At 51.5% G+C, this 26437-nt stretch overlaps 2 protein-coding genes across 4 annotated transcripts; one reads left to right on the top strand and one right to left on the bottom strand.

The window, feature by feature from the left end:
- Positions 1 to 1325: 1325 nt before the first annotated feature.
- On the bottom strand, positions 1326 to 15770 carry Unc5cl (unc-5 family C-terminal like). Of its 2 annotated transcripts, XM_070023819.1 has the most exons (10): positions 15528 to 15770; positions 12493 to 12549; positions 7798 to 8246; positions 7255 to 7555; positions 6108 to 6370; positions 5451 to 5552; positions 5106 to 5173; positions 4190 to 4290; positions 3949 to 4062; positions 1326 to 3015 (listed from the first exon to the last, which is right to left on the bottom strand). In XM_070023819.1, exons 3-10 carry the CDS (start codon positions 8180 to 8182, stop codon positions 2811 to 2813), a joined length of 1539 nt encoding a protein of 512 aa, XP_069879920.1. In that variant the 5' UTR covers positions 8183 to 8246; positions 12493 to 12549; positions 15528 to 15770; the 3' UTR covers positions 1326 to 2810. The 2 variants fall into 2 exon arrangements, with proteins under 2 accessions (XP_069879920.1, XP_069879921.1); XM_070023820.1 differs by lacking the exon at positions 12493 to 12549.
- A 212-nt stretch (positions 15771 to 15982) lies between these two features.
- Tspo2 (translocator protein 2) lies at positions 15983 to 18466 on the top strand. 2 transcript variants are annotated; one of them, XM_070023358.1, is made up of 4 exons: positions 15983 to 16069; positions 17232 to 17424; positions 17787 to 17928; positions 18137 to 18466. In XM_070023358.1, exons 2-4 carry the CDS (start codon positions 17252 to 17254, stop codon positions 18332 to 18334), a joined length of 513 nt encoding a protein of 170 aa, XP_069879459.1. In that variant the 5' UTR covers positions 15983 to 16069; positions 17232 to 17251; the 3' UTR covers positions 18335 to 18466. The 2 variants fall into 2 exon arrangements, with proteins under 2 accessions (XP_069879459.1, XP_069879460.1); XM_070023359.1 differs by lacking the exon at positions 15983 to 16069 and adding an exon at positions 16956 to 16977.
- The last annotated feature ends 7971 nt before the right edge of the window (positions 18467 to 26437 follow it).

Raw genomic sequence — 26437 nt, 5'->3', positions numbered from 1 at the left:
AGGCAAATATATTATTCAAATGGATGTCACCTCTTTCTTTTAATCTTTTTTGACATGGCCTCTAGAAGAATGAAAAGTTCTGTATAGGGCCTTCCATGTGTGTCAGTTGGATGGTGGCGATCTGAATGTCACTCAGAGGGATGCTGAGGAGCCGGTGATCTCTGAGCACAGAAGGCTCTAGTTCCACCCACCCAGCCCCCACCCTACCCAAGACTCTAACCCAGCAGGGGAAAGATTTGACATGGGCCTCTCTGACAGTCAGAAGAGAAGTCATGAATATGTCTTTAGGGATGAGGCAGGGAACCTATTAGGGAAAGAGATGGAACAGAGGCCTCAAGAAGCGATCAGTTGTTCTACTCAAATGCAATCTACAAAGGAAAAATTCCCAAGTGAACGTTCCTTGAGTCACCAGTGTGCCATGTGTGCGCCTGGTCTGTGGATGGGAACGGGGACCTTGGTGCACCTCATTTGTGACGGCGTGGTCCTGAGGGTGAAGAGACTGCAGCCCAGACAGGTGAGAGCCTTTTTAGTCTACTTCAGATCCACAACTGTGTGCCGGGGTCTCCTGACATCCACTGGATGTCATCCTTTGGGCTTTCAGCATCATTAAACAGATGCTGATTGGGTTTGTCCCCCACTTCCCATCATGCGGCCTGCACCTCCCCTTGGATTTCTGAGTCTCCCTTTGCCAGTCCTGGGAATCCTTTTGAGAAACCAGACTGGGAACCAGAAAGCACTCTATTCTTTCTCAGCAATGCCATGCTCTGACCCCAGCTGCAGGGTGGAGAGGAGGACACAGAGGTCTTTGGTCTAAAGGGCAGGAAAGAGCCAGGAAACACAGTCCAGGGCTGCAGGCTGGGGGTGGGGGGAGAGGGAAGGAGAAGGGGCCACATAACTGAAAAAGCCAGGACCCCAACCCAGAGTGACCATCAGCCCCTGGTGGAAAGGAGAACATGAAGCAAAGGGGAGAGAGAACAGTTGGGGCTAGAGGAGGAGGAAGGGATGGAAGGACTCCACAGAGGAGGCTTACTTCTAATGGAAAGGGAAATGAAGCCTGGTTCCATACCGGGTAATTTTCACACTGGAATAGCAACATACAAAGTGCTCCCCTCCAACTCATCCCCATGGGTATAATTTTCCACATAAAACCATTCATACTCACATCCAAATTGACCAATCTAAGCAAAAGATGGCTAGTAACAAAGGAAGGCAATTTTCATATTTTACTATACAATATTGTCCATCATTTAAAATGCATTAATATTTTTTAATTAAATACAGAAGTGAATTGTTAGCATTACCAGAGAGATTGGCCTGGCCCTTGGACAAATTAACAACACCTGTGTGTGAGCAAAAGCAGTACTCTGAATGGAGAGAAACTCTTTGTTCTCCCTTCCCCATCCAGCCTATTCATGGCTTTTGTGTGCAGAGCCTTACACACAGTAGGTGCTGAATAAGTATTTGTTGACTGAGTGGGGGTGTTCTTTAATCCCTATTCTTTATTTCCCGAGGTTAAACTGGATCTTGATCCACGGGGAAATATCCCACTCATTCATTCCTGGGGAAACCCAGGTTCTTTCAATATATGACATTGGTTTGGAAGACACTTGCCTGAGGGGAATGACTGAGGATTTCAGATAAAGAAAGAAAGGCGCAAAGGCAGGACACAATAACTAGGTAGAGACAAAATGGTACGTATTCTGAGATGGAGTGACTTCAGGAAGCAGAGGAAAACGAAATCAGACACTTAAATCTCACAGTTTGCTGGGCCGCCAGGGCTTACACTCCTCATCCTAGCTACACAGGAGGCTGAGGACCAAAATTCAAAGCCAGCCCAGAGAGAAAAGTCCACACGCCTCCGTCTCCAACATAACCAGCAAAAAAAGGACTGGAGGCGTGGCTGAAGTATTAGAGCACCAGCTGAGCAAGCATGGGGGGGGGGGCTGAGTTCAAACCCCTGTAGATTGGAGAGAACATTAATTTTTGAGGTTTCTCTTCTGCTTTAATGCTTCATGGGAGAGGGAAGACAAGATGTGAGCCCCCAAGCACGAGGAGACAAAGGCGGAGCAGTTGGAGACCGCAGGTATATGTGTGCCTATCTCTGGATGTGGCACACTCCTCCGACCTCCACACCCACCGGGGGCTCCCTCCTGTCTCCGGCCCTCCACGCTCCTACCCTGTGCAGTGTCACACACACACACCCTCCCGAGCCCACCCACACGTCCCTCACATGGCTCTCCCTGGAGGCTTCTCTTTGTTCCAGCCGGGACTCGGCTCTCCCCTTTTTCAACTCCTCCAGGGAGCACAGCTCCCTGCTCACCACATCCCTGACCCTGACTGCAGGGAGGAGGGTGGAGATGGGGATGCGGATGCCCAGGCCCATGGTGCAGATGTGCAGTCTTGCAGTTTGTTCTCGGCTCGTTTGAGTGCATCTTCATTCCTCCTAGACAAGTGCTTATAGAGGCTCCAGGCCCTGGTTTCAAATAATCCCAGCCCAGCACTGGGGCCTACTAAGAGCTTGGTGACTCTTTGTGGACTACAGGTATTGGCAAGGAATGCCAGCAGGCCACCAGACAGACAGGCCACCCGGGTCTATGAAGTGGAGCCTGGCCCAGATGCAGGCTGGGCTGTGACGGTCTCTCGGGCTCCCGCGCCTCCTGCCGGCCGTGAGCAGAACTGCACCCAGACCCGAGTTGGCGGGCGGCTGCCGGGAACCCCCGGGGCGGGCCCGAGGCCCCCAGCACGCCCGGCCCACCCGATCGATCCACCCGCCGGGCCCGTGGAGCGCCCAGCGCCGCCCCGGAGCTCTGTCAGAGCTTCTCGTCCAGCTCCAGGCCCCGGTTCTCCCGGGCGCCGCCTCCGCCGGGCGTCCCACCCAGGTAGCTCTGCACGGCCGAGGCGCAGTCCAGCCGCTCCATGGCCGCCAGGAGGTCGTGCAGCTCCTGCAGGCTGCCGTTCTGCTCCTCGAACAGCTCCAGGATGGCCGCCGCGGGGCTGCGCTGGCAGGACAGGAACCTGGCCCGGGAGGGAGGAGAGGGCAGGGAGGGCTGTCCCTCTTCTCTGGTCCTGCTCAGGCGCTGGCGGCTCACGCCTGTCATGCCAGCTCCTCAGGAGGCTGAGATCTGAGCATCCCGGTTCAGAGCCAGCCCCGGCAGGAAAGTCCATTGAACCACCAGAAAAGCTGGAAGTTGAGCTGTGGCTCAAGTGGGAAAGCGCTAGGCTTGCAGGAAAAGGCTCACAGGGCACTGATCAGGCCCTAAATTCATTGTGGGGGGAGAGAGAGACACTGTCTGTCCTAGCCACCTGCCTGACACCTACTTCCATCCAGGCCTGTTTCCTCTTACTGAGCGCAAGTTTTACAAAAGAGGACCCCAAAGTTGCTTCCAGCCCTAGGCTCTAATAGAGTTTTTCTCCTTCTCCACCTCAAACACCTGCCTCACCCAGGTCCCTTGACGGCCCCTCCCCTCCAAAACCCTGTCCACCAATGAGGAAGCAGTTGCTATAAGACATGGCTTCTGTCTTGACCTACTTACTGCTCCAAACACTGGGCTTTGTGAGTGTTCTTGGCAGGGGCCATGGCTACAGGATGCCATGACCACTGACATTCACTGAGTTCACATGTGCCAGGTGCCCAGCCACATGCTTCAACACATCATCAGGTAAGCTACTGCTGTGCGACTCAGACCACGGCACAGCCACCGATACCCAAAGACTTGCCCTGTAATTGATTCATTGTTGACTATTTACTGAGCACCTGCCACCAGCCAGGCATCACCCTGTCTACAGAAGACAGAGCAATCCATGGCAAGAGCAGCCATTTTCAGGGAATAGGATGAGGAGCGGCCATTGTCTAACTTTTAAATCATCTGGAAAGTTAAGATGTTCTGGGGTAGATCCACCCACCCCAGCCCGTCCTATACTTCTACCCCCTGGTCCCGCCCTCCTTACCGAATCTTCATGCCACAGAGCCCCAGGTGGGATGCTAGCCGGCGCCAGTCATTCCCTGTGACGCTGTATGGCTCCAGCAACATCTGCAGCTGCTCAAAGAGCTCTTGGGGCAGCCTGGGGCAGGGGGAGAGGCTGTTCACTCAGGGAAGGACCAAAGAGACCCAGTCTGCCTCCCTTCCCCCCCAAGGCTTTATTTGGTCTGTGGGTGCATCCCCCAGACCCCCCCCCCACCTCACCTCACCTATTACAAGGCGGGGGCTGGGAGACTGGGGGTGGTGTGGCCCAGGACTCCTCCTCTGAGGCCTGGAATCTGAGGATTTCCATGTACTTGGTTTCCAAACCCTGAGTCAACAGCAGAGCAAGAACTACAATTAGGGGTCAGAGGACAAGGCCCTGAGTAAGAGCTGCAGGCCTAGTTCCATTCCTCACATCTCCACTTCACCGGGAGACACTACCCCATCCCAGCCAGCACCCTCTACTCTCTGCAGCCCTGACCCCAGAACTCCACACCCAACCTTAAGTGCGTTTAGTCATTTCTTTAGGAACTGGAGCAATGACCAAGCAGGGTGTGGTGTATTTTAATCTACCAGGAGAAGCTCTAGATGGGGTCATGGGGCTCATCATGCAATAATAAATATTCTACCAGGGCTTTAGGGATCCCTTCCTTCCACCCCAACTTTTCCAACTCCAAGTGGCAATGTGAAGAAAGCTGACTACCTTCCATTAAGATGCTGCCATGGTCCACCCAAAGAATCTAAGGAATTACCTAACTCCCTGGCACCCCCATTGAAGACACAAAGCATCCGTCTCTCGGGTGGAGATAGTCAGCCTAGGTAGAGACCAAGTTTCCTTGATGCCCTGGTTTCCCCTGAGTGGGGAGATGGGATTCATCTAAGATTCAACTCTTTTAATCTCCTCATGCTGCATGGATCCATGGACAGACAAGCAGGGAAGAATGCAGGGTAACTTGGAGGCAGATGCTAAGTCCCTCAGAGACCTGATGTGGCTGCTCTGTGAAAAATGCCTTCTTCACTTCCCTGATTCTGTGATTAGACCAGACTGGCTGGGCCAGAGCAGACCACCCACCCCCCTCCCCGCCCACCTGGCTCAGGACTCCTACAGACTCTGCCCTTCCTCTGCCCCTCGGTACAACTCACGTCCTGGAAGGTGTGCATGGTGACAATGATCTCATTCGTGAGTGCCGAGCAGTCTTCGCTGTCATTGGCTGCAGAGAGAAGGTGAGGAGTGGCTGGTGAGAGAAGATGACTTGGGGTAGCGGGCAAGGGGAGTCACAGGAGCTCTACAGCAAGGTGTTGGGGCTCTGAAGACGCAAAGCACGGCGTCTTCTGTCTCCCTGAAGTGATCTGCTACAGTGCTCGTCTTTCAGAGAGTCCATGTGCATGGCCCAGAGTGGGGCTGCTGGGAGGAGATGGGGGGAAGGCTGGGAGGGGGATAAGGTGGGGGGGCAGCGCAGGAAAGGAGGCAAGGAGATTCTGAATTACCCGCTTTTCTCCGGAAGCAGAAGGAGCGGAAGGGGCACTTTCCATGCCAGATGTGGAGATGGGGAACCAGCTGGCAACTGCTGTCATCCACATTTTCCCAACCTGGAGATGGGTGGAGAGCGGAAGGCCTCAGAGGCGGGGTGCAGACATTGTGAGGAGACAGGAGGACGTGGAAAGCAGGAGGGGCTCAAGTGAATGGGAATTCCCAGAGCCTGAGTGAGAGCCCCAAAGTGGTCCTGCTACACCACACACACACACAGGCCATCACCCCCCATAACCCCCCACCCTCCTCACTCCACCCTCTACATTGTGTTCCCTGTCCACAAGCACAAGGCAGAGTGTCCATCCCATTGGGCAGCCATTAGGAGAGGAGGGTTCAGAGAAGAGCGAAGCTCCCCCTAGCTTCCTGCTCCTCTCCGTCCACCTCCCTGTCTTGGAGCTGGTGGCCAGGCTGAGTGGGCAGCGGAGGAAGGAGGTGGGCAAAGCCTTAGGGGGCTTCTGGAGGGAGCTACAGAGGTCAGGGGTCTCCCGGAGGCTACTTCCAGCCCAGGAATCCCAGAAAGAAACTGACTTCCAGCCCAGTGGGAGGTGCTGAGCCAGTCTTTCTCATGGGGCTCCCTATTTCCCCATCCCCCCCCCCACGGCCCCTTCCCTCACCCTCAGAGATATACTTGAGCTTCAGGCACTGGTCGCCCCTGGCCCCCGTGAAGTCAAAGAGCTGGCAGGGCCCGCGCAGACGCCCACCGTGAGGCTTCTCGTTGGTCACGGCCCACTGCAGGGCACAGGGCGTGTTGTTCAGGAAGTAGACCCGCAGCTGCAGGTGCGTCTGCCCAGGCGCCAGTGGGGAACAGAACACAGCCAGCTGCAGCCATTTGCGGGGGGCCTGGCCAACAGGCGCCTCCAGCACACAGGTGTAGAGACTGTGGAGAGAGATGATGGCAGAGACCCCAGCACACCTGCCACCACGCCCTGTCAGTCACCCGAGTACCCTCAGTACAGGCTGGGACAGTGCCCCAGAGGTGCAGAGAGGGGGGACCTGGGTAAGGTACCCTGGGTACATGGACAAGAAGTATGCATGGCATGGTGCCCATGACTTGGTGGGAAGAAAAGCCAACATGGCCTCTCTGGCACGGGAGCCAGGGGAGGTGGGCTCCAGGTACCCGTGGCTGGGAAGGATCCCACATATAGCTCTGCTCTGGTCAATGGAAGGCCAGGGGGCTAGGGGCTATGGATCCTAAGAATCCAGAATGTCGGGGCTGGGAAGGTGGCTCAGTGGTAGAGTGCTTGCCTCACATGCATGAAGTCCTGAGTTTGATTCCTCAACACCACATACACAGAAAAAGCCAGAAGTGGCGCTGTGGATCAAGTGGTAGAGGGCTAGCCTTGAGGAAAAGAAGCTCAAGGACAGTGCCTAGACTCTGAGTTCAAGCCCCAGGACTGGCAAAAGAATCTAGAATGTCAAAGCAATGGAGGACACACTGGATATGGGATCCAATGGGACAGACTTCCCCCAGAAAGTGTCGGGACAGTCTCATCAGGGCAGTGCGGCGGAGAGGGACAACTGTAGAGAGATACAGATGTGGGGATGGGAAGGATCTCTAGACAGAGTCAGACACATCGGTACAGGCAGGGGCGAAACCAGAGGACCTGGGGAGGGACACAAGGGCAGAAGGGGCTGGCAGGCCACCCGGGACAGATAAGGTAGTAATTCTATCCATAGGAACGAGGGTGAGACAGAGGAAAGGCTCTGGGATGACGGTACGAGGGACTCACGATCAGGAGAGGCCCGCGGACACCGGCCTACCTGAAGTGGGAGAGCAGGATGCGACACTCGTCCCGGGAGCTGTGGCTCGCCGCCCGGCCCAGGGGCCTCCAGTTCTTGGCATCCAGCAGGCTCGTGTTGCTGCTGTAGGTGCGGACATGGCGGGGCTGCTGGGCGCAGTGCTTGAATGTGAGGGTGCAGGGCTTCAGGAAGGAGGCCCCGTGGGGGCCACAGGCCACCACAGGACTCACCAGCCCCTGGGACCGAGACAGTGCCGGAGCATCTGTCAGGTCCCACACCAGGATCAGTGACACCCGCTCCTGGCGACCCACAGCCACAGCACCTGGGGAGACAGAGGGCTGAGATCGGGTCTGAGAAGCAGAAATCACGTTTAGCTAGGGTAGACAAGGAGGTAGGGCGGGAGCCCAGGCGGACAGAAGGCACCCAGTGGGGCAACAGGAGCCATATGAATGAACACAGGACCCCCTGTGAGCCAACGTGGGGTGCGGGCCTGAGCCAGACCCGCTTTCCCTTTCCAGGGTCACCGCAAGGCCCATCCCGGGACAGAGGACCGGGAGAGCTCACCTGGAGGGATGAGCAGGGAGATGCCGGTGTCCTGGAGGATCAGGCCACCTCCGCGGTGATCAACCTCCCGGGCAGAAAATACCAGAAGCTTGTGCCTCAGCTGGCGAGTGACCGTGTGGCCGTGCGTGGGCGTGTGTAGCTCTTGGTAGAAGGCGGCTGCCTCGGGCAGTGTGGGGGGTGGGCACTCTCTGCGGACCTCGTATTCTGGCAGTTGGGTGGACTGTGACACTGGCTCCTCTTGACCATCTGGCTTCCAGCAGGCTCCCGGCAGCCACCGAGAACAATGCCAATGAAGACACTTTAGCAGAAGGAGGCCACTGGCCACCGGGACCCCCACCAGCAGGAGGAACTGGGAGGGTTGGAAGGAATTCTCCTGGGGGCACATCCGGCCCGGTCACTCAAGGCTGCGGGCCCTCTCACACACCTGTGTGCCGGCCAAGGCCCTAGGCCTGGGGAAAAAGAAGGATTAAAATCAGGCCACACTTTTGTAAGTTATGGAGGTACTTGGCTCCGGTGGGGCTGAAGTGATGAATGAGCCAAGTTTTCCTCTTTCTTTTCTCCCACTCTCTCAAGAACCTTCCAGAGCAAGTAGGATACACCTAGAATCACAGGTCTGAGGGGCTGAGACAGGAGGATTTGGAGTTCAAGGCCAGCCTGGGCTATTACAAGGAGACCTTGTATCCAAAAAATAAGAGAACATGCCATGGTTTCCTATCACCCCGTATATCAAGGTAAAACTCGGAATAGGAAAGAAGCTGTGTTTGGATCTAAAGGATATGAGTTCAAATACCACTTCACATTGGGGCTGAGTAAGCTTGTCATGTGTATAATGTAGATCAGTTTCTTTACCTATCAAAGGATCTATCTCTGAGCTTGGCATGGTGATACATGCCTGTAATCCCAGCATACTGTGGCTGAGGCAGAAGAGTCATGAGTTTGAGGCCAGCCTGGGCCACACGGTAAGACCCTGTCTCAAAAACAAAATAAAACAAAACACCTACCTTAATCTACAGCAAAATCAATAGGTGAGCAAAAACAAGAGGCAAAGAGACACCTGGTGGCCTCATGAATGTAAAAATAAATAAATATAGGCTGAGACTCAGTGTATGCTTATGCAAACAGCCCTGGGTTTGATCCCAAACACCACACACACACACAAAAGTATGTACAAGAATAGACACATTTACACATACAAGTGTGTAGGTGCGTGCACATGTGTATGAATATAATTGCACAGAGGAGATGGACTAGTGGTGTGTGATGAAAAATATAAAGACAAATATGTAATTGTATGTCTCCTAGGAAAAGGAACAGGAGATGTTTTAATAATAGTCATATTTTGTATCCAAAATGCTATTTCAGCAGACAGTGGATATAAACTGATTAGTGAAGAAGGTTCTGTCCGTGGTGGACCACATCTTTGAAGTCCAAGTGTATTTTACATGGACCTGGGGCACTGTTTACCTAGGACTGCTAAGCCCAAATGCTCAGTTGTCCCATGGTACAACTAAGGTTCCCACCCTTAGTACAGGTCCAGGAGGCCACATCCCCATCACCTTCACTCCCCTTGCTCCCACTAAGACAAAGCAAATGAAGAGGACCAAAGGCATGAGCTTAATTGGCTTTTTAAAAATCATTCTTTAAATTTTCACATCAAGCATATGTTTTGTACCAATGGTCCATCCTTTTGAAAACTCTTAAAAGTGAAAAGAAGCCAGGCACTGGTGCTCATGCCTCTAATCCTAGCTACTCTGGAGACTGAGTATCATAGCTCAAAGCCAGCCAGGGCAGAAAAGTCTATGAGACTCTTAATCTCCAATTAAACAACAAAAAAAAAAGCCAGAATTGGAGGGATGGCTCAAGTGGCAGAGCACCAACCTTGAGCAAACAGGAGTGGAAGAGTTCAAGCCCAGTACTGGCACCTGAACAAAAGCAGAAAAGAAAAAAAAAAGCGGGGGGAAGGGGAAAAATAAATCTCCCAGGTGGTTGTGAGAATGGAAAGCATTTTCCGATGACAAAGTGCTGCCCAAACTTGTATTTATTTATGCCTCTCCTGCCCGAAAGGTCCAAAGACAGCCCACAGGGTTACACACAATACAACACTAGTAACAAAACTTCAAAGCAGAAAAAGATAAAGGCAGGTGCCTGCAGGGCATCCAGATGAGGCCGGGCCACGGCATACTCTGGCCTCATGCTTGACTGCTTCTCTGAGTGGCCACACGTTAAACTTTCCTGCGGCCACCGCTGCAAAGGCCTGCGTTCACTTCCACCCCCTCCCACTTCCCCCGCTCAAGCTGGCGGGGCTGAGTTCCCCATACCTAGTGTATTCTGGTTGTTGGTCTTCGCTCCTTGCTCTTTCTGATTTCTCCCTGCCTGCCCCATCTCCCCACCTGGACCCCTCCTCATGGCATCCCCGCCCTCCCTCATACCCCTTTGCTGGGTATCTCCCCTGCCATCCCTCCCTGAACACTGTTTTACTAGACACTACTCAAAGGAACACTCTCTGAACGCCAGGTGTGGCTCAGGTACCCTAGGAGGCTCAGTTCTGCCAAAAACCGTCTTATTCATCCCTCAAGGAGAGGCCGAGAGAATGCAACTCAGTGCATTGGCAGCTGAGATCGGAGGCCTTTCTTCACAGTCCTTGGAAGTTCCTCTGGTTATCTCACCAGGGTCTGTACTGAGAGGCATCTAACATCTGACATTCACTCCTCTCCCCCTCCATCCCCCTCAAGACAGCCACGGCGAGCTGTTTGCCCACCCTCTTCTTTCTTGCTTGCGTTCCTTCTTTTCTCCCTTCCTTCTTTTCTCCCTTCCTTCCTTCCTTCCTTCCTTCCTTCCTTCCTTCCTTCCATGAAGACCACACTCCTTCCTAGTTCCTTCCCCCACAAGGCCAGATGCTCCCTTACCTCTTATGTCCTCACTGAAAATGTGGAGAATCAGGTGAGCTAGCACTGGCAGGACAGTACAGCAAACTGCCCTGAACCCGCTTTCCATTCCTTTTGTCCTTCCATAGTAATAGTCCTTGTAATTTTTTTTATGGTCAGTCATGGGGCTTGAACTCGGGCCTGGGCACTGTCCCTGAGCCTTTTCACTCAAGGCCAGCACTCTACCACTTTTAGCCATAGCGCCACTTCCAGTTTTCTAGTGATTAATTGGCAATAAGACTCTCGGGGACTTTCCTGCCCAGGTTGGCTTTGAACCTCAATCCTCAAATCTCAGCCTCCTGAGTACCTAGGATGACAGGCGTGAGCCACCAGCACCTGGCTAATCGCTCTTATAATTACATCACGTGCAGAGCTTTACTGGGTGGCAGTGTTAAAGCATTCCACATGGCTTATCTCATTTCATCTTGTACAGTCCTACGAATTGATGTCATTTGTGTCTCCATTTCATAGATAAGGACATTGAGTTTCCTCTCCAGCATGTGGATAGAGACCAACGTAACAACTGAAGACAGACAGGAGGGATGCCCAGGAATGACCAGGGCTCACAGAATCACCGCTTACTCCCCCCACCCTTTCTTCCTTCCCTCTAGAGGAAATGAAGTTGGCACAAAAGAGACCAAAAGTAAAGTAAAAAAGGAATAAGCTCCCCTTACCCCCTGCCCATGAAGGCCTAGTGGCAGGGGATGGACCAGGTAAAGGGTATGGAAGGTGGGCACTTGTACTGTTTCCATAGCAACAACCTTCCTAGGGTCTGGAGAGACCGGAGTCCACATGCCCTCCATGGCAAGGGGCCCTGTCCCCTGGATTGGCCTCCCCTCCTGGAGAGGTTGGAATGACCACCCAAAGCTCCCTGTGCCCATTCATTTACTTGGCCTGAAGCAGGCTAAAGGGTCCCCCAGCCCACCCGTGGAGCACAGCTAACAGCTCCTCACTCCATCCTCTTTCTTCCCTGACTCCAAGAGAGAAAGGGACCAGAGTTGGGCTGGGTAAGGTTTATAGTGCAGTGGTTTATTCATTGGTGTCTCCCAACTCCACAGCTGACTCCTCAGCACCCATTCCCCCGGCTTGCTTGCCCCAGAGCCCAGACACTCCCAGTAGCATTTTTCCAAAATGATGGCCTTTAGAAACACTGATGGCACTTGTCCCCAGACAGTTGTTTGCTCTAGAACAAAGCCCCAGCCTCTGGCTGCCCAGTTCAGCTACACCCCAGATGCTCACTGACTATCCCCAGCTTCCCCAGCACCTACTGCCAGGTATCCCTGCAGGAAGGGAAAAGTACCACAGTGGAGCCCAGCGCCAACGGCTCAGGCCTGTAATCCTATCAACTCAGAAGGCTGAGATCTCAGGATCATGACTCGAGCCAGCCCAAGCAAGAAAGTCCATGAGACTCTTATCTCTAATTAACCACCAAAACAGCCGGAAGTGGAGCTGTGGCCCAAGTGGTAAGACCTGAACAAGAAAAGCACAGGGACAGCTCCCACGCTCTAAGTTCAAGCTCCAGGACCCACACACGCACATAAAAAAAAAACATGTCCTAATCGCTAAATCCACACCTGTCACACATGGCATACATTTCTTCACACCCATCAGCAGTGGCCCTTCTCCAAGTCCCCTTTTCCTCCTCTCCTCCAGCAGAGGGTCCCCACACCTAGCGAGTCAGGCTCAGCTGGGCGGGCTCTTCCATGCTGAGCTCCAGATAACCCCCATACAAGGCCCAGCTCCCCGCAGCTACCCCCACGAGAGTGCTCACCTTGCTGTCTAAGTGCTCTCAGAGGCTGCTGGCTTGTCCAGGAACAATAGTTCCTCTCTGAGAGAGAGAGAGAGAGGGAGGTCAGCCAGGCCCAGTCATCAGGCAGTGGAGGTGGGCGGGGGATCCAGGTAGGTGTGGCCAGGTGCTTCCTGGCAGAGTCCTGCCCCTGGGCGGCTCTAAAAGGGGTGGGGAGAAGTCTAGGCCTGGGCAGTCAGCCCACTCTCCTGCACAGGTCTGGAAAGGAGGCGAGGGGGTAGAAGGTGCTAGGCCCAGGTGGTGCACCTTTCAAGCCCTCCCTACCAGAGTTCCTCGAAGCATAATCTGCACGCACATCACCTAGGATCTTGTTAAGATGCAGGTACTGACTCTGCAGGCTGGAGCCTTGGAAGCTCTAAGAAGCTCATCCCATGCAGCTGGACCAAGACCCAGAGACACTGTCTCCTCAGATAGCACACTGCCCCAGCTGCCAGTGTGGCTGACACCAGGAAATATCCAGACCTTCTTCCCACACAGTGGTCTTTCCACTTCTGGTATTCAGGGCTGAGCTGATTTTGGATCTGGGCTCTGTTGTCAGCAGCCTGAGGCCTTACAGAACTCAGAGACATTAACACCACTGGAATAAAAGCTCTCTCCCTGCACAGCTGTCTGCCTCTGCTCCTCAGCTCTGGGGGTGTCCTGACAGAGAAGAGGTACTCCACAAGGACTTTTGCCACTTGCCTTTTTTTGGGGGGGGGCGTGTCCAGTCCTGGAGCCTGAACACTGGGCCTGGGCACTGTTCCTCAGCTCTTCAGCTCAAGGCTAGAGCTCTACCACTTGAACCACAGCACCACTTCTGTCTTTTTTCTTTTTGCTTATGTGGTGTTGGGAATTGAACCCAGGGCCTCAGGCATGCAAGGCAAACACTCTACCACTGAGCCACCTTCCCAGCCCCCCTCCACAAGGACTTTTGAATGAGAGCTGGCAGCAAAATGGATGCAGTTTGGATGCAGACTGCCTGGCTACACGGAGTCCAGCGACCCACACGCTGGGCCAGGTTCCTGGCCAGTCATCTTGGGCACACATAACTTAATTGCCTTGTCTGTCAAATGTAGATTTTTTTAAAGAAAATTTATCTTGTGTGGAGTAGTGATTATCATTACCGAAGTAATAGATGAAGCGTGCCTACCATGGAATGGCTGATAAACGATCATTGTTATCACCATGACCTGGTAAGCACTGGAGGACTGTGGTGAACTCCAGTAATATCACAACCCGAGTTATCAGCTCCATAGCCAACACGTGACTTTCCCTCCACTGTGCTCTTGTGTCCCATACTCTGCCCCGCCCCGTGATCAACTATTTCAGATTCTTCCCATAAGTAAGATCATGCAGTATGCAGTATTTATGTCTGTGTCTAGTTTAATCCATGTGTCACAGATCATAGGATTTCCTTTCTGACGTTTAAGGCTGAATTCTGTTGTACACACACACACATACACCTCACATGTCACATGTCACATTTTCTTTATCCATGTTGGACACACTTAGATGATTCTGTATCTTTATTCCTGTGAGTGGTGCTGCAATAAACACGGAGGTGCGCAGATAGCAGAGACCGGAAGGGGCTTGGGGGAGGGGACAGACTGACACTGGTCAATGGGTACAAAGTTACAGTTTGATAGGAATAATAAGTTCTGCATTCTGTGACACAGTAAAGTGACTACAGATATATATGGGGGGGGGGGGGCGGTGAATGTTCTTTCCACTAAGAAATGACAAATATTTGAGTTGACTAGATGTCACTTAAAATGTACATATGTGGGGCTGGCTCAGTGATAGAATGCTTACCTTGAATGCATAAGGCCTGAGTTTGATTCTTCAGCACCACATAAGCAGAAAAAGCTGGAAGTGGCACTGTGGCTCAAGTGGTAGAGTAGAGTGCTAGCCTTGAGCTGAAGAGCTGAGGGACAGCACCCAGGCCCATATGTGTGTGTGTGTGTGTGTGTGTGTGTGTGTGTGTGTGTGTGTGTGTGTGTGTGTGTGTGTGTGAAAACATTATACTGTATCTCAGAAAGTATTATGTGTCAATCAAAGTAAAAATACAACATGAGGCCAGGTACTGGTAGCTCATGCCTGAGATCTAAGGATCACAATTCAAAGCCAGCTCAGGCAGGAAAGTCTGTGAGACTTTTATTCCCCATAAACTACCCACACCCAAAAAATAAATAAATAAATAAATAAAAGCTGGAAGTGGAGCTATGCCTCAAGTGGAATAGCACTAGCCCTGAGGGGGGAAAAAAAGAAAAGGTCAGGGACAGTACCTAGGCCTTGAATTCAAGCCTCAGGATGGCATATGTGTGTGTGTGTGTGTGTGTGTGTGTGTGTGTGTGTGTTGTGTGTGTGTGTTCATGCGTACACGCACGAGTACACACACACACACTGCAACTTAAAAAAAGAAGTAAAGAAGCAGCTCCTCTGCTCTCGCCTCAGTTAGTGACTCTTTAGCCTCTTGTCCCTGGCTGCCATGCCTGCCCCTCCTCCCTGCTCCCTAGGTAGAACGGGACACCCCCTGGGAGCCTGGTTCCCCACCTTCGATGCCACAAGAGAACAGATGGAGAGGAATCAGCCTGGGAAAGAGACTTAGTGCCTGAAGGATAAACAAGACAAGGATAAACAAGACAGTGGAAGTCAGAACTTTGACAGGAAACAGAGAGGGGAGGTGTCTGTCTTTGTTGGACAAAGCGGTATCTGAGTCACACCGGAGACTGGACTTTGCCAGGAGCAGGGGACATGCTCTGCTACTGCTCTCCAGGGAAAACAGGAGGCAGGACTCTTCCAGGAAGCACCAGTCCCCTCCTGCCCAGGTTCCCCACCCCCAGACCCCTCCCCGCAATACTGTCTTCTGCTGCCTTTGTCTTGGAGGTAGAAAATCCTGGAGGTTTAGGAAAGATCTTCCAAGCTGGAAGTCAAGCCAGGCCTGGGCCATGCCAGCTAGCAGGCTGTAACCAGGGACTGTGTTCATGGATCGTGAGCTCATTTCCAAAGCTGGCGCTTACCTTATTTGGAGACTTTACTGATTATGGAAAGGGTCTGGAGAAATCCGAGGGCCCCTCCCACCTCCATGGACACAGGGTAGGTTCGCTCCATGCAGAGGCCACAGCCATCAGTAGGGCTGGAGCCAGAGCTGAGCTGTCAAGCAGGCCCAGGTCTCACAGTGGCCAGGGGCTTAGCAGGGTTGAGGATGTAGCTCGGTAGTAGAGAATTTAGCAGGCACAAGGTCCAGCAACACACACACACACACATACACACACACACACACACACACACACACACACACACACACACACACACACACACACATACACAGAGAGAGAGAAGGAAGGATCTAGGAGATAAGGGAAGGGCAAGGAGGACACCCCTGCTGAGAGGAACTCTTTGCTAGCACACAAGCAGCACTCCCCATCTGAGGAAGGCAGAGAGCTGGGCAGCTTGCTCCACCCTTCGCCCTATCCCTCCCTCCTTTTCCCCCCTCTGTCTTGCACACATCAAGTATCATCAGACACCCAACCTAGACGTTGTGCTGCCTGAGGAAAGAGCGGTAAGGCCTGGGAACAAGGAGGCATGGGAGTACTGGGTGACAGGAGAAAAGAAGGTGAAGGCCATCATGAGGGCCAGCATCACTAGATAAACAGGAAAGCCTGAGTGAGAGAGGTAGGAAGGTAAACTGAGTAAATGGACAGTGAGGAGCAGAGAGACACAAACAGAAAGAAGTCTAGACTCAGTCCTGTCCCAGGAGCCCCCAGGACAAGTAACCTGCACCCCTGACAGAAAAAAAAAATGGATTAGACCATCACTTTAGCACACTGAAAATGATCAGCTATTTTCCTTCATATCCCATCTATCATGTGGAAAGTAGGCCCAAAATATCATGAGCTAAGCAAGAATTGGTATTGGCTGGGGGCCTGGGCTGAGAAGGGTCTACCTTGCCCCACATGCAGCAAATGCAATACACAAATGACCACGGCATGACCAAAGACCAGTTATTTCCTTGAGAATTACAAATGTCTAGAAACCTAGACATTTGTGTCTGCAGCCTTCCACTCTACAAATGGAGAGCTGCATGTGGAACCTCATTTCAGGATCAGACCAGAGTTAAGGCTTCAGAGAAGTATCCATTGGGGCTGCCTCTGAATTTGGGCAAGAGATCAGGCTGGGTGGGCCCTAGAGTGTCTCAGTCTGGTCTAGTGAGATAAGCCAGGGCAGATGAGCAGGCCCGTTGGGGACTGGGAATGGTCCCAAGAATCTCTCTGGCTCCTACCTTCAGAACATAGTCTTTCTAGGATGGTAGCTGTCAGTTTAGGAAAGACAATGGTCCTCAGTGTCTGCTGTGGACCTGGCCAAGTGCTGTCCACTATGGGAGGTTAAAGATGATCAGGTGTGGACCTGACCCCTTGGACTTAGATCCCCGTAGAGGGAGGAAAGCCCTTCACTCAGAAGCAGCTACCAGTAGGTGATAGTATCCAAATGAGGGGTCAGAAACTAAGTCCATGGAAGCCAGAAAAATGGGCATGATATGGGTAGCTAGGCCAGAGGTAAGGGTTGAGTTTGGCCCAAGGGGCAGGGCAGGAGCTCCATGACCAGACCCCAGTGAGGGGTGCTGGCCAGGGAAGAGCAGCAGGTTAGGAGGAAGAGCGAGACAGAGAGACCCAGGGAAAGGACTGAGGGAAAGCTCCTCATTAGTATGCTCTCTGCCTCCCCAGATTTTGCCTCCTTGAGGTGAATGCGGCCTCAAGGGCCCATCTTTGTGGGCCTGCCCCACCTGGGGCCCATCTTGATCTGGACAGTCACTCAAAACCAGATGTCTGGATGGTGTGAGGTCCCCAAGAAGCTGCCCTGGTGCCCGCCTCACAAGGTCATCGTGCTCGTGTGGACAGCCATCTACTCAGTCATGGGGTGAGCACAAGGCCCAGGTAACCGCTGGGGTGGGAGCAAGTCCCCTTGGCCTCCAAAGGGATGGTACCCCCATCCTACTTCTTTGGGTGGATCCCACAGACAAAAACCCTCTGCCTACCCAGGACTGCATTCCCCCGCCCATCTCTTCTTCTACTGTCTCTGAGTCTCCAGCATCACCACCATGCTCAACTCTTCCCACAAGCTTCCCCCCCGCATCCGCCTCCCGCTCCCCAGCCCTCAAATCATGATACGTTTCAGGCCATGAGGGTCCCTCCTGGCAACCAAGGGACCTTATACCCACAGGCTCCTCCAGGCGCCATGGAAACCCCTCCTGCTAGCGTTGTGCCATCGTCTCTCTGCAGCTATGCCTCCTACCTGGTGTGGAAGGACCTGGGAGGGGGCTTCCAGTGGCCCCTGGCGCTGCCCCTTGGCCTCTATGCTCTACAGCTCATCGTCAGCTGGATTGTCCTGATGCTCTTCTTGTCAGCTGACAACTCTGGTCAGGTAAGGCACAGGGTGCTCAGCAATGGAGGGAACGGAAAAGGAAATCACCAGGCAGACAGTTCAGATCAGGTGCGGGAAGTTCACAGGTTGGCAGATGGTATGCAGCATCTGAGGGACTTTGCTTATTGGATCAGGGTACCACAGGGAGAAGGTAGCCTGGCTCTTGGAGCCACATGCTGACCCCTCCCCCTCCATGATCCCTGCCCAGGCACTGATGTACCTGCTGCTGCTGTTTGGGCTGGTGGTGAGCACGGTGTGCATCTGGCACCCCATCAACAAGCTGGCTGCTCTGCTCCTGCTGCCCTACCTGGCCTGGCTGACTGTGACCACCGCCATCACCTACCACCTCTGGAGGGACAGCCTGTGTCACTCACACCAGCCTCAGCCCACAGAGAAGGGTAACTGAGGCCCAGGGGATGGAGAGGAGGGAGGACAGCTGGGGAGGTGGGGGGATGAGGGCAGGATGCCTTCCTGAGTACCCCCGAAATACCCTTTCTCTTTAGAATTCACAGACATGGGAAAGGGGCAGACACTTTGTTTGACACTTAAAAAATAAAATCCTCTTGATGGTTTTGGGGGTCTGATGCGGCGCGTTCATTTGGGTATGTGGCATCCAGGGGACAGAGTGGGCACAGGTGAGCCGACGTGGGAACACAGGCAGCAGACGTGGCCACTGTCTCACTCCATTCATACGTTCTCCCATACCCAGACAACCGCTCAGCACTTAGATTATCAGAGAAACAAAGTCCACTTGAGGGTTGCATAAAAACGGAAAACTAGGGTTGGGAAGGTGGTCCAGTCAGTGGTAGAGTGCTTGCCTCACATGCAAGAGGCCCTGGGTTCAATTGCTCAGCACCACATAAGCAGAAAAAGCCGGCTCTGTGGCTCAAGTGGTAAGGCATTAGCTTTGAGCTGAAGAACTGAAGGACAGCACCAAGGCCTAGAGTTCAGGCCCCACGACTGACCAAAACAAAAAGCAAACAAACAAACAAAAAAACCAGAAAACTAAAATTAAAGAAATAACTAATGTCACAAATTAAGGTTAGGCCTGATACAACATATAGTGTATCGTTATGTATTTTACATCATACATATCACATGACTGAACAATCTATTCTATGTCTCATGCTAAGACCTTGCGTGATTATCTCTGATCCATGAAATTAGAATTTTTTACCTGTATTTTTATGCTTTCAATAATGTATATCAATTACAAATTCATATTTATGAAGGGCTGGGAAAGGGTTCTGAGTGGTGAAATTCAGCAGGAACTTCTCATCCAGCCTTTTCTCATGTCTCTCTTTTCTAAACCTCAGTGGCTTTTTTTCAATTGTTACCTCCTCTTATTTTCTTCTGCTCACCTTCTGCTTCATGCTTCAAAGCAATGAACATGACCATGAGTGGCTGCCTTAGGGGCTACCCACCCCCCCCCCAACTCCAAAACAAGAACTTCGGGAAGGCCCAGATGCCTGGCAGTTTATGGGAGGGGTTGTCCTCTACCAGAAATAAGGTGAGGTCATGGAGGAGCTTTTAATCTACTGATCAGACTCTCAAGGTGAGACCTGAGCAGCTGATTGATAGACTACCCCAGGACGTCTTCAGGTATGGCCAGGGCTGAAGATTATAGCTGAGTACCAGAGCTCATTTTGGACTTTTTTTTTTTAAACTGGGGTCTCACTTGAGACCTGCTACATCAGAACTTTAGGGATGGGCTCCTGGCATCTTCAGATTCAATGAGCTCCCTCGCACGCCCATCAGCAGCTCACTGAAGTGCCTGGGCTCTTGGCACGTATCACTTTGGAGCCTGTTTCGCTATGACACACTGTGGGTTGGGAGCCAAGACAAACGGAGCCTTTACAGATGGGGACTCAAGGTGTCACAAAGGAGAGGCCAGCCAGACAGCCTCGCTTGATAAGGGAACAGCCAGGTCCAGTCCTCAGCTCACCCAGCCAAGAGGGCACTGTAGCCTCTCATCCTCTGCTAGGGGCAGCTCCACCCAGAGGGCAGGTCACAAGCACCCCAGGAGAACAAACACGGGGTCCCACCTACTTTTGTACCTTGAGCCACAGGGCAGGGCAGGGCACAGAGTAGGTACTTACATACTTGTGATTGATTGAATGAAAGTATACATGAGCATGTTGTCACACTTCAAAACATAAAATAAAATGACACCATCCCTATAGGATCAAGTAGAAAAGGAGGGAAGGTCTCTGATAGTTTTAGAAACTTCTCCTGATCCTCATCTGAAGCCAGTGGACAAACTGCTGTTGTAGGACTCCGCTTCTCAAAAGGGGGCAGGGAGCACAGGGACCTTCTGAGGCTCTCACTGAATGGGCTCCAGCCCCACTCCAGGGGCAGGGAGTCAGGCCATCTTGGGAAATAAAGACAGTACAACGGTTTGCCATTCTGGCCTGGAAGCCAGACTCATGGTTTGGACATCAAATGTCCCTTAAACACTCACGGGTTTGGTTTGGTTTTTACGTGGCTTCAAATCGGGGTCCTCAGATCTCAGCCTCCTAAGTAGCTTAGGATCACAGGCATGAGCTGCAGGCTCTTAGCAATACAGCAGTATTCAGAGGTGACTGGACATTGAGGAAACTAACCTCATCAGCAGGTTAACAAAATGATGGAGTCAAAGCGAATGGGCTGTTAGGAGGCTGGCGTATGTGGAGGAAGTCCATCACTAATAATATGCTCTGAAGGGTACATCTTGTCCGCCCCCCCCCTTCCCTGCTTCCTGGCTGCATGAGGTAAGAGACACTTCCTATATCACATGCTCTGGCTGCCATGATTCTTTTCCTCCCCATGGGCTCACAGCAACAGAGCCAGCCCAGGATGGACTGGAACCATGGAGGGGTGAGATCTGATAGCAACTGATATGTCCAGTGATCAGAGGATGGTCAGCTGGCCTGGAAGGAGGTAGAGAAATGGTTTTTGTTTTGTTTTGTTTCTGTGCATTTCTGACTCTTCCAACCTCCCCGCTGGTACAGCCCATGTTATCAAAGATGCCCAGAAGCCACTTCAATGATGTCAGGCTCTGAGGTCTTTTTTCTTCCTATCCACTTTGTCACTGGGAACTTCCTCTGCCTTAAGCCAAGTTTCAGAGCCTTCCCAGAATTCCCCTTTTCTGTAGTTCCAGAAAAACAGCAAAAGACCCTTCTTTTTAAGAATGTTACCATTGATCATCATTAGTAGCTCACAAGTTCCTCACCCCCAAACCTGGCTTTGTTGAAGACTCACTCACATCTCAACTTTCCTCTTTTATCCTCAGGTAAAGACAACCCAAACAGACCTGCTCCATAAACCCTTTACCTCTCTAGCTTTGAGGACACTTTGTCACTAGAGTTCCTGCCAAAAAAAAAAAACCAAAAAACTGGCTCTGAGTTCTGGCTGCTCATCTGCCCTGAGAGAAAATGACAACATATATAAAAAAGGAAAAAATGGATTTATTTACAGTTTAGGCTAAAACTGGAGACAGCCATTCTGTGTCTGCCTTCCCCAGAGCGATGCTATAATTTATAGAGCATATATTAGCTTTCTCCTCACTGTGACAGCAATACTTGAGAGAACAACTTAAGAGAAGAAAGATTTATTTTGCTCACTGTTTCACATGGTTCAGTGCATGGTTGTTTGGTCTCATACACTTGGGCAGAACACCATGGCGGCATGTGGTGGAAGAGCTTCTTTACCTCATGGTGAACAGGAAGCAGAGACACAGGAAGGGACCAGAGATTAGGTAGAACCTTCACAAGCCTTGATGTCATTATCCCCCTTCCTCCAGCTAAGAGCTACCCTCCTAAAGTTTCCCAGACCTCCCAAATTGGCACTGCCCTTTGGGGACAAAAGGTTGAACAATGAGCCTGTTGGGGGCATTTCATATTCAGACCATAACAGAGAGGATAGAACAATAGCCAAGAAATATGTGTAGACTCAACTGTGGGTCTCACTGAGTTGAGCTGGGAGATAAGTCACCCATGTCACAATTCCAGCTTCTTGGGTTCTTGTTATACCTAGAGCTTCTGAGGGGCAGTTTCTGCTCTGAGCATATTTTCTATGGGGAGATAGAATTGGAAAAAGACAACTTAAAAAAAAAAACCCTCACCTTCACACGTTCATATCCCCTCCTCTCTCATGCAAGCCAGAAGTCATCTTGGTCATTTCCTGGTGGCCTCAATCACTGTCTAGTGTCTATGTCCCTGAGCTCCCCTAACCCACTGAGAAATATTCTGTGTCAGATGAGCACCAAAAAAGCCTCCACTCTCTCCCACCTGCACACACGCAAAAACTTTTCTCATCTATCAAAACTTGATTGTTGAGTTTATAGTTTTTGTCCCAGTACACCGATTGGCCTTACAAACACACCTGCAAGGAGAAATACTATTAGTCACCCTAATGGGCACGATTCTTATCAGATCACCTTCCCCAAAGACTCCAGCCAGGCAATGCCAAGGAAACTGGGTGGTGCTGTGAATGGCTGCTCAAACGGAAGACTATGGTGACCAGGACTGAAGTCCTGGGTGTCACCATTTACCCAGGGCAGCGTGTCCCAAAGGTAAGGCAAGCATTGTGCCCGGTGCAGAAGGAGGCTGAAAACCCTGGTCTGCCCTGTGATTTGGATGCCTTCTCCCAGCATCAGACTCTGAAAGACCCTGGGGCCCTCTCTCCCATCCCCAGAGGAGGCCACTCAAAGCCCTGGACACCTTCTGTTTATGTCAACAGAGTAGTCGCCAGAGAGGGCAGACTCCTGCCCGCCAGAGGGTGTCTGGTGCCATGACTGTTGTTTGTGTACCTCGTCTCAGTAGTGACCAGAGGAGTAGCACGCCTGGGCTGGGTCTCTGGGCAACGTGTTGTTGGGGTCCCAGCTGTCCTGCACATAAAGCACCCACTCCATCAACACGCTCCAAAGGTATCTTCTTTCACAGAGTGAGAATTTAAACTTTCCCCTGGTGAGGCTTCTGTTTTCTCCTGGCCTTTCTGATCCCTTCACAGAGAGGACAGCCCTGCATGCTGCCAAGACGCAATAAGAGCAGTCATGCGAGACCTTGTCCCTTCCTCCTCAGCCACCAGGAGAACCTCTGAATGCTTTCCCAGATGGTCCTGGAAAATGGGACAAGATACAGTTTGTCTCAAGACTTCTACAGGAGGAAGGGGTTAAAGAAACAAACCTTCTGGCCAGCACCAGTTGTAGGGTCTTTTTTTTTTTTTTCCTGTTGTGGGGCTTGAACTCTGGGCCTGGGCACTGTCCCTAAGCTCTTCAGCTCATGGGGAACACTCTACCATTTAAGCCACAGTGCCACTTCCGGTTTTCTGGTAGTTAATTGGAAATAAGTGTATCTCGGCTGTTCCTGCCCCAGATTGGCTTTGAACTGTGATCCTCAGATCTCAGCCTCCTGAGTAGCTAGGATTACAGGCGTGAGCCACTGGCGCCCAGCCAGTGTAAGTTATTCCCAACACAGAAACACATACCCCCCCTTTGGATCAGTACTTCTCAGAGCCCACTCTCCCTGCAAGAACTCCCACACTCTCCAGCTTCCCATCTCATCCCCTTCTCTCAGTTCAAAGGGCCTGGTAGCAGAGGGAGTGACCAGTGGAGGCTAAAAGCATGACTCTAGCTATGCACTGGTGGCTCACGCCTGTCATCCTAGCTACTCAGGACACTGAGATCTGAGAATCACAGTTTGAAGCCAGCCTGAGTAGAAAAATCCGTGAGACTCTTACCTCCAGATTAACCACCAGAATACCAAATGTGGCGCTGTGGCCCAAGTGGTAGAGTGCTAGCCTTGAACACAAAAGCTCAGGGACAGTGCCCAGGCCCTGATTTCAAGTTCCAGGACTGGAAAAAATATTATAAAAGCATAACTCTGGAAATCAAGAGCTGTGTCTTCTCTAGCAGAACTACCTTAGGCCAGTCATTCAATTTCTGGGTCTATTTCTTCACCAGTAAAATGAGCAGCATAATAGGATATCTTAGTGAAGAGTAAATGAATTTATCTGGAGGCACTTAGGGTAACATCAGGCTGGCAACCAGGACATGTTAATGTCAGTTCTCCATGTTACTGACCTCTAGACAGGGAAAAGCCTGGAACGTAGAGGCTAAGAAGGAGCTGAGCTCAAGTCCTGGTTCCCCACTGACTCTTTGTGTGGCTTTAAACAAAATGTCCAGTTCCTGTGCAGTGGGGAGGACTGGCAGAACCTTCCCCAAAAGGGTTAATATAGGAAGGAGAAGCTAGTGTGCCAGCCCTAAAAAGAGAGCTGCAGGGTAGCTCCTGGCTCCTGATCCTCTAGATTAGCTGCTGCACTCTGGGGCCCTTTGTGGGGAACTATTCTGACTTGGAATGGAGCGCCAGGGGGCAGCCAGGAATTCAGGACTCTGGGAGGTGCCATAAATAGCCAGAGCAGGTCAGCGGGCCTCCATGGATGGCAGTTGGGGTGAGAGCAATGGAAAAGGAGGAGTGGAAAAGGAAGCTGTCCATCATCAGTCTGGGGGCAGGCTCTGAACACGCTCCCAAAGGTCCAAGGGAAAATTTCCTAAGGATGTGGTACGAATGAGGGGCCCCTCTGGGGCACCTCTGCACCATACAGGCCATATGGTTCCTCTTCACCCTGTCCCCATCTACCCCGCATCTTCCCTTTCCTCCCTTTGACCATCCTTGATAGAGAGCCATTTACAAGTAGGCCTGCATCATAGGAGACAAACAAGGGGAAGCTTTTGGTCAATTCACCCAGAGACGGGGAATGATTTGGCCAAGATCACACAGTGAATCAGGGCCTGAAGTGGCACTGAAACATCTTCCTCTCCTGATCAGGATTATGTGAGAGTCCAAATGGAAGTTCTTTTCCTAAGGGAGCCTCTCCCCTGGAGGACCAGTGAACTGATTGGATATATCCTCCTGGAAACATTTTGCTCTCCCTTGGTTGGTCCAAATTGCGAAGTAGAAGAGGGGCTCCTACTTAGAATGCATTAGAGATGTGGAACCAGATCTGTCTGGGTGCAGGCCTAGAAATCAGACTGGACATGATCTCAGAAGATCAGGACTCAAATCCTTGTTGATCTTAATACCAATCATTTCTCCTTTCTAAGCCTCAGGTCCCTGACTTGCAAAATGAGGCCAATAATTCACACCAAGAGAGCCTAGTGTGAGGGTTCAATGAGACAAGGCATGCCTGAGTGCCTGATGGATGCCCCAATTGTGATAAAGCCTTGGAGCTCCACTTATTCGTCTCTGCATTCTTAGTATTTACTACAGCACCTGGCACCGAGGAGCCCACAGTAAATGTTGATTCCATAAAAGAATGGAATTTAAATTCTCTATGTATGTGTCATAATAAACATTCCGTGCTGTTCATCAGCTGTTCCTGCCTTTTCATTGTGGACATAAGCACTATTACCTCTAACCCTTGCTTCATTCCCCAGGGAAGATGTTTGAGAAAATAATCTCTGAGCAAGAATAGGTTTGGTAATAAGTCTAACAGGTAGGGTGTGATTTATTATCCAACTGGAATACATTCAGGTGTGAAAGGGGAACTGTTAGTGATTGTACCTGAACTATAGGGAGATGCCAAAAGCATCCTGGGCAAACCAAAATGCTGGGCACCAGCTACAGTAAGCATGTGCTGTGCTGCCCACAACTCGTTGGTAGAAAGAGTTCCAAATGACTCAAACAACCCAACTCCTGTTCCCTAGTCACAGCATCTAACCCCTAGTCAGAGTCGTTTTCAGACCTGTTCTTCAATGATCCTAAGTTCCTCATTTTCAACCCGAAGGTAACCCTGACCCTCCTTTCTGTGTCCCTGAGAATGTCCCAGAGTGTTTACACTGCCCCAAACACGAAGAGGTGTGGCCCCTGCTAAGCATACCATGAATGCTATAGAAACTATCTAACCTGTATCTGCTAGCTCAGTGACACCCTACTCCAAACCCGCTCCATCATCTAGTTTCAGCTGGCTTCAAACTGCAGTCCCTCTGTGTCTCCTATTCCCTGCTTTTATTCAAGTTCAAGCCAGAAGCTAGGATGGTCCTGAAGAAATAGAAGTGGAACTCTGTCTCATCTGTCCAGAGCCAAATGACTTCCCTTCATACAGAGAAAACCTTGGTCTTAAGAAGAGTCCATAGGACCCCAGCCTCTTTAGCTTGAGTTCTCTCTCTGGCCTCCTCTCCTAGGTAGCCTTGCTAATTCTACCAGCAATGCTCCTAGCTCAGGGCTTTGGGCCCTTGGCTACATGACTCGTTCCCCTGCCTTCTTCCATCTTTTCTCCACTGTCTCCTTTTCAAAGAACTTTCCTATAAAAAAATGTTATCTCCCCCTCTTGTCACTCTTTGTTTCCCTACCTTGCTTTTATTTTTTTAGCACTTAGCCACAGCAAACAAACCATCTAGGGGCTGGGAAGGTGACTCCATGGTAGAGCGCATGCCAGAGGCCCTGGGTTCGATTCCTCAGCACCACATAAGCAAAAAGAAAAAAGCCGGAAGTGGCGCTGTGGCTCAAGTGGTAGAGCTCTAGCCTTGAGC

Source organism: Dipodomys merriami, unplaced genomic scaffold (assembly GCF_024711535.1).
Source record: "Dipodomys merriami isolate MVZ:Mamm:240054 unplaced genomic scaffold, mDipMer1.0.p SCAF_16, whole genome shotgun sequence".
NCBI lineage: Eukaryota > Metazoa > Chordata > Mammalia > Rodentia > Heteromyidae > Dipodomys > Dipodomys merriami.
The sequence above is the reverse complement of the archived record's forward strand: the minus strand, read 5'-3'. Positions and strand labels throughout refer to the sequence as shown.